General features: G+C 41.7%; 1 protein-coding gene across 1 annotated transcript; it reads right to left on the bottom strand.

Annotated features, from left to right (window-relative positions):
- Window positions 1-4,576: 4,576 nt before the first annotated feature.
- Window positions 4,577-13,785, bottom strand: LOC135493663 (uncharacterized). The gene is made up of 2 exons (XM_064781153.1): window positions 10,433-13,785; window positions 4,577-6,003 (listed from the first exon to the last, which is right to left on the bottom strand). Exons 1-2 carry the CDS (start codon window positions 13,326-13,328, stop codon window positions 5,123-5,125), a joined length of 3,777 nt encoding a protein of 1,258 aa, XP_064637223.1. The 5' UTR covers window positions 13,329-13,785; the 3' UTR covers window positions 4,577-5,122.
- Window positions 13,786-15,305: the final 1,520 nt, after the last annotated feature.

Here is a 15,305-nt window from a genome sequence, read left to right as displayed (position 1 = left end):
ATTATCTGGAGAATCAAATACTGTGCAGTGTCGATCATTGTATGATTCAAGGTACAAGGTGTAAGATTTGTCTCGCTAATGTTTAATTGCATTTTTTATCAAGTGCTCCCTCTTGAAAACGATATTTGCAAATGAAACTAGAAGCAAAACCATTTGTTGTAAGTCCCATTAGCCCTGCTTCATTTGGTTTCCACTGAAACATGCTGCTAAGGGTGGTAAATTCTCGCCAAGCAGACTTTCATGTAAAAGAGAGGGCGACTCTCTTCGACAGCGTAGGTTTCCTACGGGTTCTCCAGTTTCCTCCTACTTACATTGCAATCGCCCAAGATTGTTTAAAGAGCTAATAATGTCCTCGTTGATGCTCAGCTCTCAACTCAATATTTTTTTAAATCATTGTTTATGGTTGGCATCAGAAAGTATGTGTTAGGAAAAAACTTCTTAAAATCTCAACGTGTTAAAACTGCCAACACAATTTTTTACACACTGTATAGTCATGTTTTCGCTTTTCGTTAATATGTCTCCACGCACAAGGTGCTGCCATTATAAAATTGCCCTGAGTGAGTACTTTGCAGGAAAGACTTTGAGGAAGATTCAGGTTTTTGTCAGCATTATGCAGTTCTGGTATATTGTGATTTGTAAATAAAGAAAGGAAAAGAAAAACAATTGACTGTAAAAATTTTTGTATTGTTATAGATGGCGCAAGAAGATATAGATATAAAGTACAGTATCCTGACAATGGCACTTGTAGCGACCCCCGCTTAAAACATGCCGTTAAAGTCATGCAAAGACTATGAGAGTTAAAATGTGTACCAAGCGATGAGCTTGATCAGCGATCAATAAGTCCCCCCCCCCCCCTCCCATGCAAACGAACACATATCTTCACGAGTCAAAATTGACGTCAAGAATCCTTAAAGTTGGTGAAGGACTTCAATAATAGCGCCCTGTGTTACAGGTTACGGAATGATCAAGAAATCTTAGTTCCGGGCCGGGACTTTGCAAGTAGTCTATAGTTGCAGCCTCGTTCATGTCATCGCACACATACATGCACATCTCAGTTGAGATCAGTGACTTTTCAAGGATTCCTATCCGTATATGGATCGAAATGTAGATAAAATTCGTCTCTTTCGACGGAGTTGTATCCGAACGAAGCATAATCCATGATAAGCTGGGGTTCTTGATCAACTTCCCAAATAGAAAAAGCTCCGTATGCTGAAGCGATAAACCAGCAAAATATCACGAGATTTCGCAGTTCGATCATGAGGTCAGTGATCTATCTACAAGGCCGTTTCAGTTCTCAACCTGTAATGACACTGCCCCTGATATTGTCGTCCCTGTAAGTATGAACAAGGGGAGAAGAAAAAAGCTACCACAAGTGATCTAAAATATATTTCAAATGACCAAAAAAACATTATCTACAAATGACTTACACAAATATGGTTTGATCCAAATTCCAACAACATGCCAGTGAGTGTGAAACACAATATATTAAAAACAGTAAATTTTTCAATAGACTTTTGTCTAGGGCAAAATTGATCTATTTTGGCCCGAGCAAAGTGATACAGGAATCAGTGTTGACATTTTCTTTATTTATTATGGAACAACTTTGTATCATAAATGCGCTATTACATGCAGATTAAACCATATGCACACATTTGGCTGCTGTTGTGCCTGACAATGATACTTCAAATAAATACTAAAAAAACGATCATTCGATTATGAAGCTTACAGTCAGAACAAAATACTTGAGACTTCACTTGAAAATAAAATTGTGCTTTAGATATCTGTTTACACATAAATCGTTAGATCAAACCACGACGAATGTAAAATGGGCTATTAGGCCTGTGCAACGACATACTGCGCATGATTGCTACCCTCACAGTTTATGTGGAGCCTTTGGGTGGTTGTAAACTGTTTTATGCCAGTGGCGAGAAACCGATATTCTGTGACCCCGATACAGATACGTTTTACAGCATTTTTATTTACTGGTCGACAACATATTCAAATATGACAGCTTTACGTTTGGTCGATCATATGATAAAAGATAAAAAGATGAATTGGTACATGTTCTTAGCCATCGACATGCCGATATGACAAATATTTAGTAATATATTAGAGGATATGGAGTCGTACCTCTACCTGCTCTTAATGCTCTTAAACGGGACGTTTAAGTATTCGTGTGCCCTATGGGTGTCGCTCAAATTGGAGCCTGTGCATGCATCATGACATGTTGTCAAAATAAATCCATATTCAGCGGTTGAGCATGGTTTGTCACAAGATAAAGCCGTGATTTGTTTTTTTTTTCTTAGGCTTGTCTGAAGTGCACTACTCGCCTGACTACATATCCCCTTTAAAGTTTGATTTTCATCTCAGTTGGTGAACAACAAATTGCCGAGTATGGGCCTCACCAAGGACTGCAATGGCCAAAACACAGTGTAAGTTATTGGCTCCACGGTTGGCGCCAACTTCAATCAAACACAAAAGGAAACGTTGGCACCGGTTTTAAGCAAAAACCGTAGTAGTTTGCCACTTCGTTAGAGCTCTTTTCGACCTTTGTCCTACGACGGCAACAACGCCTTATAGTGGAACTAGGCCTTTGTCTGTTACAATAGAATTGCAATGCGCATTGAATCATTATTGCACGAAAAACAGCAGTTTTTCTTAAATGTTATATGTGCAAAAGCTTATTATATAATTCTGTACAAATCTATCACAAGTTTGCATTCATAAATGGATATAATTCGAAACAAAATGACTGACACATCAAGTTTACATTTTTTGGAACTTTTGAATAATGTTACATCATTTGTTTCATTGACGTCTCTAACACTGAAAAAAGTTAGTGAATAGAGGACTGTACCGGGATATGATCTAAACGATATAAGATTACATCTGCTGTGCATTTGTATACGATGACTGTACGTAGATTTCAAAGTATAACTTTTCTGGGCAAGTTTTTGAGCTAGTTTTCATGTACCTTTTGACATACTACACTAATAAATGATTCAAAATTGTTATAGTCAAGCATTCCAACTATGTTCAAATGTGACAAAAACATCTCCCGGTTTACTTAATGATGACATGTCTACATACATCCCTATTGAGACGTGTTCAACTACTACATCCAGTTTACATTTCGAAATAACCGAATGTGCAAATACGGGATGGCCTCGTGAATACCGGTAGCCTGTCCTTTCTGTAGGCCTACTATAAAAGTAGGACCATGCATTTCAGAGGTCCACAAAAAGGTAGCAGTAGGACTTAGTAGGCCCTGGTCCCGCCTTTATTGTGACTTGTCATGCAGAATCTGCAAAGCACCGCTTCCCATACCGCCCTAGAACATTGACTAACAAAACATTCGAAATACCCGCTGGTGTGGCTTACAGATCTTTAGCCAATGACTGTGACGACCTGTGCACACAATAACAACTTAAAAGCAGTGTTCATGGAGTATAAAATAGCAAGTTATAATACATGCAATATATGGCACCCTAAGGCACCTTCCCCATAGAGGTATACGGTATACTACACTATACGCGAACAATGGCTTCACAAAGGGTGCATGACCATGAAACTATTGTTCGCGTATAGTATAGTATAGGGTATAGCTCTATGGAATAGGTGCCCAAGAGGCCTCTTAAAAATGGCACCCGATACCGGTATATTCACGAGGACGACCTGTATAATTTCAATATACATGCAGGTCAAGCTACATACAAATCTATATTGTGCGTAAGCGTCGCTGAGTGTTGTTCCATATGTGCAGGTACCGCCACATTGGCTAGACCTCAAAATCCTAAAGCAATTTGAACTCCTTCCAAATGAAGTCAATGCTCATTTAAAACCCTGGAGGCTGCTCTCTGGAAAACAAAGAACAGACTCCCGCCCTTGAAATGAGCATTCACTACGTTTTAAAAAAGTTTTAATTGCTTTAGGATTTCAAGATTTCATGTTGTAGCCAAAATGACGGTACCTACGGTCAATCCTTAACTACTGCATGATGACACGCCTATACAATTTGCGACGTTTAAAGGTTCCATTTCTAATATTTCTAAATTACGAATACCACAAGAAATCGGCTTACTGGACTTTGCGCAACGAAACGAAACGAGCGAAATGGAGGAGCGACCATTATGTTTTACCCCGGTACGTCAAGTTCGATACATGATGTCAGTCACCAGTATGGATGTGTTTTCCATTATGAATACGTGTTTTTAAAAATCAAAATCATGAATTTCCTTTCCATTAGAAGAAAACGATGACGACGTTTCAGTTTAGGAGCCTAAGTTTTGTGGTCCCAATGGCCAAATTAATCCCTCGTTGGCTGAAAAGTCGATTCACCGGTCACAAATGGTCGAAAATGACCCCCAAAACTTCAGACCCCAACCTGGTAATTATCACGGTTAGCCCACAACAAAATCTCTATGGTTTGAAGATCTAACCCCGGGCTGTATTATCTGCCGGAAATTCATTTTCATCGGCACGTATGGGAAAAATCTATGGGGCGCTAAACTTGACCAATTCAACTTTTTAATGCATTAGCAATTTTATAATAAATGTAGTGTGTACCCGTAACCGCTTGAGGTCTGGACTTAAAACTTTGTTTACAAATTCACACCAAATTTCGTTCCAAAATTATTCTTTGTTTGGCACCAGGGGGCGTAATGCAAAAACACATGAAACAGACGATACGGCCCGTAGTTTTGTTGATACGAATCGTTTCCTGTGTGGTCGTTAAGCCGTTGTCTGAATATGATGTAAACCTGTTTACCGTTCAATGCTGCTCCCTGTGACGCTGTATCCGCAAATGTTCAATGAAAAAAATGCTGATAATGACTTACACGGTTTGTTCGCATCGTAAACATAGTGGTACCCGGGTTAACTGTCTTTGCGTTTGGCCTAATTTTACAACGATTACTCCCCATGTAACCACGATCTAGGATGGACAGGCTGTGTATTATGAATAGGAAAAGTCACCTAGGGACCGTTGCGTAGAATACTTTTTTGGCGAAATATTGCGCAAAGTCCAGTACGCCCAAGAAATCAGCGGACTTGTGACAATTGGTCCCGATGCATCTCCTTTGCAAAGTTTAAAAGTTGTACTAGTATTTCCAAATTTCCAAAACTAATACAACAAATCAGCGGACGTAATACTTGGTCCCGAAGCGTCCCCGCGTTTGCTTGACTTACGATGATGATGCTTTCTGTGAGATCGCTCCTTCTTAATTGACTTTCTCGCTTTGACGTAGCGGTGCACGTCACCAACAACATCCTCGGGTTCCCCGGAGTCAAGAGAGAGAAGTTTACTTGGCCTTCTCTCCAACAAGGCCTCCCTCTCCTCCTCATCTGCTATCCCCATCAGCGCGGAATAAACATGAAATGTTTGTTTCTTGTCGAGGACTACCTCCCCATTCTGAAAAGTTCCCAGATTGGCTGGTTTATTGTCAATCATAGGCTTTCCGCCTAACTCATTGGTCAAGATCTTACGGTACAGTTCACGCCTCTCATCATTTCCTTCTAAGTTAATCTGAATCAACCTGGTGATAATCACTGCACTCTTTCGCCACATGTCCGCTGAACCTTCAATCGGAGAAACCCGTTCACATTTTACCTTGACCTCGACCTGCGCGACGCCATCTTTAACACCTAGGTTCACGTCTTCAGAAACGGTGTCAAAGGTCAATAAATCAAGTGAGTTGGCGTCTGAGCCATCTGCATGAAAAAGATGTGGTTCTCCTTTGATGTCCGACTCCTCATGATCGACGTGTACATTCTGCCGCACAGAGTTGCTATTTGGCTTTAACCTCTGCTGTCGTGTCGCCGCCATTTCCTCCAATGTCTGGCGCTCGGAGTGCACATTGCTTGAGACTGTCGCCGTAATCTGCTCCGCACCGTCAACCGTATCCTGACCATGACCCGTACCATTCCTCAGATGTTTCTTGAGCTTGCTCCCTTCGTAGGCGTAGAAGAACTGATCAGGAAGCTGAGCATTGCTTAGCAATACATCTGGAAAGCAAATAGAAAACGTCGTTTCAAATAACTGCGGAACTTGCTTCAGCTTATTCAATAAGAAAATGTAATTTCGCGATTTTTGTTTTCGCGAGTTGTTATATTTCGCCAAGTTCACCCAAAAGAAAACATCCGCCAATATCGTGTGGTTTACAGTAAATACAAATAATAATGAGCTTTTGTTTATCATGATAACAATAACAATCACAAATTTGATATCTCGATCTGCAATCAAGTCATAAATTCTTATTAGAATCATATTTCCGACTTGGTAATTATTTGACACACATTCAGATATTTTAGTACTTAATTGACACACAGATGGTAACTCTAGTTTCTCAGCGGGAGGCAAGACTTAATGTTACATTCCTTCCCTGATTTGAAGGAACGTTGGTAATGTTAAGTGAGGGTGCAGAGAACTTACAGTAGCCTATACAGCATAGTGGAGGTTTTCATGGTCTTTTATATTAAAGAAGGGCTATAGACAGGAGCTATAAAGGAGGTCAAATTGTTCGTACTCAAGTGACTACGCACACAGTTCGAAGACTGCCTCGTGTTTTCTTTATACTCCATTCACATGTGCAATGAACCGGTCTCGTACCTCCCCTAACCAGTGCAACTTGTGATGGTTTTCTGTACTGACAACGAAGTATGGCAGGCTGCCAGGCACCAACGAGTACATAGTGTACATGTAGGTCACTTGTCCTCCAGAAGGGTGATCATTGGCTAATCATGCATGCACCTCAATCCCCACCATTCGGGGCAGTCTCCCACACAGAATGAATATCATAACGAAACAGACTGCTGCGAGAGTCTAGTTTTATTCTACGGGCAATACATTCCATGTACATGCGTGAAGTATATTCGATATACTGTATAGATAGGATCGAGAGATCGTTATCTGAAACATCGTGTAGCCCAATCTGACCTTCCTGCCCCCTACCTATAGAATCCCTTTAATCCTGTTAATTAAAGAAATACTTCCCACCTGTAATCAGTTCAAAAGCAATTAGTCGATTTCAGGAGTAATGAAATGAAAAAAAATTACTGAGTGACACAAATAAGAATAAACACTTTTGATCTTGATTTACTACTCAAGTATTAATTGTTTTGACCAGAATAATGTTTGCCACATGTACAGTAGCTAAATATTTTCGGTTTCCAGTTTTCTTTACCTCAATCACTACCTATGCAATCGTTACTGCGCAAATAAAAGCTATTCTAATTGTTTTCGGCACGTTTGCGCCCGAGCAGGTGATATCATATGTCATTATTCACCAGTCAAGCACTTAGACCACTTTAATAACGCATTCAGCATTGTATTGAGGTTATGTAAGTGGGTATCATGGACGATTCGATGATCTTACAAAAATGAGCAAGCTCCCATGTCACACCAACCTAAGGACTTGCAAACAATGATATTCAGTTTATTTGTGGTCTGAGAAGTTTTATTTGTGACCACACTAACCTCTCAGCTTGATGTGGCAGAAATTTGGTAAAAATATATTTAATGCTTTAGGAGTTATTCAAGTTCAAAACTATTTAATCTTTTTTGTGACACCTGGTAGTAATTAAACAAACGGCCTTCATAAGGAATGTTGCTAAGGAATTGGCCAAATTTATTGATCGAGTAAAATGATAACCTGTTCGCCCTTTTTATCTTTTCTATGTGAAGTTACAAAACAAACGTATCAAATTGGCTGTTGTCCTAAATATTTAGACTATCACACTGCAATTGGAATTTGACTAATTTAGAAAACTTGACTGATTAAAGCAGACCCGTTAAAAGTGTATCGGAGTAGCATGACATTGGTTTTATTAAAGGTCCATCCAGCAAATTAGATATCAGAACCATATTGAATATGTCAAAAACTTATGAAATTATTTACCATGTGAAATCTCGGCCATTATATTCTAGGAAGCACATTGACGTTTTAATAAACATATCTTTTGAATAGAAATATATATCTTTGCCTAGGAATTTTCACTGACCTGAATTTGGTATGACAAGTATAATTACTTATTCCATATTGCGGAATATTGCCTTGGAAATGACCGGAACGTGCCTCACTTTACGACAAATATGCAGCTGAGTGAGTCACCAGGCTGTTGACATGGCTGAAGCAGCCACATTTGGGTGTAGTCTCTGTCCCAAAGACCTATTTTTAAAGCTCTTTGTTTGCATTATATAATGTCAATGAGAGAGCAAACACTTATCTATTTCGGCCGCCTACAGTTAAGAGCTCCGGCATGCTCCTGTACGAGGGAGGAATGTATTTTTTATCAAGGGGATAGGTCAGGGTGCGGACCAGATTTGTAAGATGCATGGGTAAGAAGAAAAACAAAAACTGGGCCGATTCTTTTCGCATTCAAAGGAAAACTATAATTTTACTCATCATCCATTAGAACAACAGCCCCCTATAGTTGGCTCCTCAGCGTTTTTCAAAGCTGTGATTGGACCGTGGCATGTCTGCTTGGAAACGCCGACACCATGACACTAACGCAGTGCAAGAGATCTATAACTTGGGATAATTTGCAGACATTTGCCACACAGATGGTGACTCACTGCGAAATTGTACTTTCCTGAGATTCCTCGAGATACTGTTACACCCCTACTCCATCCCACCTCAGCCCTGTAACCAAATATTATTTGATCGTTGTTGACATGACATTTACCGAACAGTGTACAATCATGTTAAATGATTTAACAGCCTATAGTATTATCACTATTTGTTTTCTTCAAATTTCGAGGCATTGTAGGCCATGAAACGCAAACATGTCAAACTAATAAAGCCTCAGTTTGATGCGTTTCATGCCCCAATTCCACTGCCTTGATAATCAAGCATGAATTACTCCCTCCCTCAGGCATCTGCAATTTTCTTTGAAGGCCAAATTTGTTTTATGCAGAGCCAAATATTTTAATACTTAGTGATAAAGTCACATGCATTGAACTGACTAGCAAATTTAGTCCAAAACCGGCAAAATGAGCACAGGTTCAAAAATCTAAAGGTAACCAAGCTTAACCAGTTAGGCCTCATTAGATTTATTTAAATATCGATATAGCACTATGTCATTGATTGTGTCGGAGCATTGCTAGAAAAAAGTAGACTGAGACTAAATGAGTTTTGCAAAGCTGATTAGATTATGGGCGTCCTAACAACCCGGTCAGGGGTCTTCAAATCAATGCTCAATAAACCTTATCTATCACAAGTATGAATGTACTGAAACGCAAGAGAAATAATCATGGAATATTCATTCATTTTACCTATTACGCCCACTGCGCCAGTAACTTGAATATTTTGTCCGCATGAGAACCAATGCTTTCTTTTTACAGATCCCTATATTCTTTGGTAGATTTATAATGTAGTTTGTGTTCCAAATGCCCAAATGATGCGGACACACCATTTACGATTAGACTAAATCTTGTAAATACGGTGTCAAAATTCGCAATCTCCCAGTATGCGCGGTCAGGCACTCAACCATCGACCTTGCAACATATCAAGCTATCTATAAATTATTTACAGTATCGTAATTTTCGTTATAGCACACATTATACATGTATTAAAATACCTGCAATTTCGAGGGCATATTAGGAATTTTTGGAATGAAAAACAGAGAAACAAATAATCGACTATATACTTCCAATAATCGCTTCCCAAAGCTAGTACCAGTGGATGCGGAATCATTCAAGAAAAAAATTCCGATTTGAGCAAGTAAATCTTACTCAAGAAAGTCAAGTTTCTGAAGCAAAGTCTAAACTGAGTAATTTTACTGTCAGTATTTTTTGCTCCCGACTTCGCTTTACGAAATTGTCTCTCCGTCTGAAGTCAAATAACTACTGGACCGAATTGACAAATAAGTCAAGGTCTCATTTGTCCGCTCATGAAAGATCGCGATCTACCGGGTGCTGATGGTGTTTTATTGAGACCAAAGGTGGTGGGAAACAATGTGTCTGTTTGTTTTCTGGCAAACCTGTATGAGAATTTTTGGACCGATTTTGTTACAGGAAAAAGGTTTGAACTACATGCAATATGTTACTGGGCAAGCATTCCGGTTTCACCGATTTCAAGCCGTGCAATTATGCTATCAAGGCGGTGACGTGTTAGCGTGTATCATGCATGCAGCCATATGCGGTCAACATGAAAATTCGTGCAAAGTGCTGTTCTGTTAAGTGAAAACGTTACTTTAGTAAGTCGGGGTGCAATGGATGTACATTTTGACCGTGCGTTGCTAAGTTGTTGAACTGTCATGCAATTTTCGGCATGCTACACGAGCTTGTTAGAAGGGTAAGTGCCATTCATTCGGCATGATTTTTAAAATCTAGTATGTTATAATAATACTCGAAATGTTAAGGATGGGTGATGCGCTGATTATGTCATGCGGGTAGCTTTCTATTCTACCGAACATGCCAAAATTTAAAACGCACCCTCCGACTTTTGAGATCCATTGCCAACACGTTGCCGGTCAAAATGTGTCATGGACTTGAAAACGGCCTTCGGTACAGCGTAAACCAATCCGTTAACATCTGAATTTACCTTTCGACTCCTTGTGATCATTGGTGACTGATGGCCGATGAGGTAACTGCCCGACGTGTGCCCTTTCGAATACCCATGCCGCGCCCCACTCGTAGAGAAACTGGTATTGAAGCCAGTGTCTCCATCGAAGTAGCTGGAGTTGTGCGCGGCCTCACCAGAGAGCTGGCCAGTTTCTCCGTAACGACTCCGGGACTCGCTTCGCCCAAGCTTGTTATGAGGGGCAAACCGCTCGCGCACGTTTCGCGATTCTTCTTTGTTAAGTTCGTTATCACTGTTGTACAGGGGATTTTCCCGATTCACGTGAAAATGATTATCAAAGACATTCGCGATATCATCCACCTCAACATTCTCCTTGCTCTGCACTTCATTAGTGTCTTCCATCACGTCAACATACTTCGGCCCGTTGCTTGCGCTCATAGCATTTTTAATCAAGATGTTTCCTCGAGCGACCTGAATATTGCTTCGTTTAGTCTGACTCGTCCTGGCCTCGGTGTTCTCTTCGTCTTCGTCCATTGCATCGATGTTCTTCAGAACATCCTCATCTTCCTCGTTTCTCCATCCCGGCAGCAGGCAACTCAAATTCTTATCCAGGTCTATTTCCGTGTAATACATTGACCGTACCGAAGCAGTATCATCATTATCAGAGCGTTCGCTCATATAAGTCGACTCAACATTTGGATGGACATCCTCAATATAGATACCCCCATGGCCTATGTCCATTACATTTTCCGCCGGTTCCAAATTCACCTCCAATGGCGTGTCATCCCTTACGTTAATGTAATAGATACTCTGCGTCTGACATTTCACCTCGGAGTCTGATGCTGGCCTTTTCTTGGCTTTAGGAGCGACCACTAAGTCAGTGACATCGCGAGCAACCAATGCAACAGTTCCTATTCGTGGCCCGACAGTCAAATTGGATCTATACGTCGCACTGGCCACACTAGCTTCGCTTTCCTTCACTTCACTACGGTTAGACACATCGGGAATAAGCCAATGAGTTGTATGCTGTTTCGTCCCGGCGCCTAAGCCATCAAGGGTAGAGGTTAGTTCAGAGGAAGCAGGAGTATTGCTATCTACAAATGTGCGATGAGTGAGAAGAGGAGAAGTACCTGATCTTTGAACATCAGCATCCGTATTCACGTTTTTCTTAACCTTCGACTTTCGCTCCTTCATGTTCCCCGATTCCAAGAGCGACACATCTAGTCCTTTCTCGACACGTCTGCTTTGAGTTGGGGTAATCGTCTCATCCACGATAACATGCGCCAGCCTCTCTTTCCTTGGTAAAGGCCCGTCTGAGGCAACGGCAACCTTGGTTTCCTTCTTCGAACGGCGCTCCGGCGCAGTGGGGATTGATTCTGTCTTAACAATTTTGGTTTCCGTTATCTCTCCTTCAACTTCATCGTGTACGATTTTCTTTTCAACTTTTGATTCACTTTGACATGCCTGACGGGCTAACAAAGAAGAAAGTCCATATTCCTTGGACTCAGATCCTGTTGTCTTTTGATTGTGAACATTTAGCTGTTTTGGTCGGTTGTTATAGCTGATTGGACTAACTGGAGTGACGTGAACTTCCGTCCGCACCTGATTGCCTTGATTTCGAACTTTGTTAATTGTTGCATAGTGCGGTTCCTCATCTGCAACATGTTTTGCAGCCTGCTTAACAACGACATGGCCGAGGTGGCGATTGTCTCGGTTGCCATTTGCCTCAGTTTGCTTAACGACAACGTGGCCAAGATGGCGGTTATCACGGTTGCCATTTGTCTCAGCTTGCTTAACGACAACGTGGCCATGGCGGTGTATATTTCTGTTGGCATTCTGCGAAGCGAATAGTGGATTCTCTCTACGGACGCGATATTGACTGTTGAATACATTATCGTCATCCCTTCTCACCTGGGCGGGCGGCTTCGGCTTTAGCGGGATCTGTGCGTTATGTCGGATCTCTTTGACGTTTTGCTCCCTCGAAATATGTGGCGGGACACCTTCCCTGACAGCAGAAACATGTTCCCTTACGATACGATTTGGTGGTGGAGACTTCTCCAAAATGATCTCATCCCCTTTGAGTGATCTCGCCAAATGAGCGGAATTGGCAACCCGGATGATCTTGTTCTCCTCTCTTCGTGGTTCTGCTCGATGAATAATTGCATGCTGTGGTCGTATGGTGACTTCTTTGACCATGTCTGGTGTTGGGTGATTTTGATGGGTCAACCTTCTGACTTTATCCTTTTCTCCAATATGCATACGCTGGCGATGAACTTGTTGAGGCTTCTCGAATAAAAGAATTGACTGTCTGACGTCTCGTGGATTGACTTCGTCCACTGACTGGCCATCAGACGTAGAGCTGCTGACCTGACGCTTAACAACGTTCACCCTTGTGACCCTTCCCCGCGGTGTGCTTTCCTCACTCGACTGCGGCTGCGGCATTACACTAACCTCTTTCCTTTCATTGGTCGGAGTACTGATCTTCGCCACTTTCACACTTGCGTTCGGCCCCGTATAAGTGCTTTCCCGCAACCGGCCATTCGTGACAACCATCATCTCCTTTTGGCCACGTTTATCATACGAATCGTAAGAGCTGACACTCTCCTCTGATTCGACTTGGACTTGTTTGTTACCTGACCTGGCACTTTCTGGCACCAAAACGACCCTTTTTGCTCCTATCTTTCCCGTGTTATAGTTTTCACTGCGGAGCCTAATATTCTGTCCCTCGACCACAATCATTTTATTCCCGCCCGCATCCTCCTCCACCGTGACATCGGCCTGCGCCATTTTCTGCGTTTCATTCCCCATGTTGCAGGATTCTGCGCTACCCGAACTACTATTAGAACCAGAACGCCTAGCTGCTCTTCTCTCTCGGCGCTTTCCGACGTCGACCTCTCTGAAAGTCCTATTCGGAGAACAGGACGTCACCTGTGTTTGGTACCCAAGGGATGGTTGCCTTTTGACTGAACTCTCGGCAGAAGTAGAAGTTGTCCTCACGATATAACTAGTACGTACACAAGCGTTAGAGTCAGTTCTGCTTATCTTTTTCTCAGATTGCGGCAACCCTCTATCTTGCTGGAACGAATCCTGTTTCCCAAAAACCTGCCGCAGTGATTGTACGCTACTTTCATTAAGTTCAATCGGTTCCTGGACAACAGATGCCGAGTATACGCGCGTTTCTTTGTATTCCCTTGTTTGACTTGATATACTCTGGTCTACGCACTGCGCTCGCTGAAGGTCTCTATGTAATAATTGCTCGACAGGTACTTGCCCCTCTAACGGTTTTACAGTCAGACGTTTCCATTCACTTGGTTTACCATCCAAACGTAAGTTATCAACAAAAACACTAGTGCGTTCGCGTTGAGCTTTTGGCGGAATTAAAAGTACATCCTGATTTCCAATAGTGTGCCTACTATCCACATGGGTTTGTGTTTTCCACTCAGCTGGTATGTCCTCTGATGTTGAAATATGAACAGTATTGGAGCCTCTTAAATCAGCACTTTGGCTCTTCAGGGATCCTGCTGTTTGATTTCCAGAAGCCGAGTTTCTTGTATCATCAACAACGCGCCAGTTTGTATTCCTAGTCACGCATTGACTGTTTCCTCCAGAATAAGAATCAAAATGATTGTCAGTGTCATTCACAGAGTCACTATGTAACCCTGTATGATTTAAATACGGAGTATCTTGAATAATTCTAACGTCTCTCTGAATTTTGCCGCCAGATTCTGAAATCCTGCCGCCATTAGCGCAACACTCTCCTTGTACTCCAACCTGCACCTGAATTGGCCTTTGGTTTGAAAATGAGTTCCCAGCAGTTTTATATTCTGTGCGTGACTCAACCAGGCCCCCAGACATGCCCGATAGTTGAGATGCTTGACCCTTTTCTTTTCTTGTGGGAAAGCTTGATCCAACAAGTACAAAATCATTGTCCTCAATTTCTCGGTTGGGGAAGTGTTGAGGACTACGTCGTGCTTTCCCATGGTCCATATCTACAACCGATGAAGCGGCAACGCGTTTAGGAGAATTCATAGTATTTATTTGACGACCCTGCACAGTATGGACAACAGTCACTGTATTCACATTTTGAAAGGTTTGGTTGTTTGCATTGGGAGTCAATTGCCTCGCATCTCCAGACCTGCCAGATAGCCTGACAGGAAACACATTGTGTTCCTTTGCGTGATGACTCTGATTTTCAGACATGTTGCAAAGAAGCAATTCTACAGTTCATTACATTCAGAAAACGAGTCTTAGGTTGGGTAGTGTGTCATTTCATGTACGTTGAGCTTGAGAAACGCCCTCACCACGCGTCAAGTCCAAGTTTATGATTGTTGCAATGGACTGCGGATAGGATCTGCATAACGCCCCTGTACAACTGAAATATCTATCGCATAAAAACAAGAACTCAAAGATACCACGCTCTGCACATTGGCATGAATTTCTTCTCACGGGTTCATAACAACGCAGTTTTATACCTACCAAACAAGCTTGGGCGTCGCATTGCGGAACGTGAGAAATGCAGGACAATGAGTAATCTAAACGAAAGTGCTTCGGCAAGGTCTCGATGAAACTAAAGAAGCTAAATAACACTTGAATATGCAACTATAAGTATCCAAGTTCGATCGTTTGAAGCACGTTTCAAAAAGGTATTCCACTTGTGGTTCTCATTCAGAATATCAACATCGAAAGGTTGCGTACTCCGTAAAATGTTAAGCATTGCTTTAACTCCGAAAGCGGGAGACGAATATAGGACACTCGATTGGAAAGGGCACTATCCTATCGCCATAA

This window comes from Lineus longissimus, chromosome 9, assembly GCF_910592395.1.
Source record: "Lineus longissimus chromosome 9, tnLinLong1.2, whole genome shotgun sequence".
Taxonomy (NCBI): Eukaryota; Metazoa; Nemertea; class Pilidiophora; order Heteronemertea; family Lineidae; genus Lineus; species Lineus longissimus.
The sequence above is the reverse complement of the archived record's forward strand: the minus strand, read 5'-3'. Positions and strand labels throughout refer to the sequence as shown.

What these genes read in the sequence shown, in the direction of transcription:
- LOC135493663 (XM_064781153.1), bottom strand. Translation starts at nt 13,328, where the DNA reads ATGGGGAATGAAACGCAGAAAATGGCGCAGGCCGATGTCACGGTGGAG. An exon ending in TGGATCTCAAAAGTCGGAGG is followed by an intron (nt 6,004 to 10,432) that starts GTGCGTTTTAAA and finishes TTTGCTTTCCAG; the next exon opens with ATGTATTGCTAAGCAATGCT.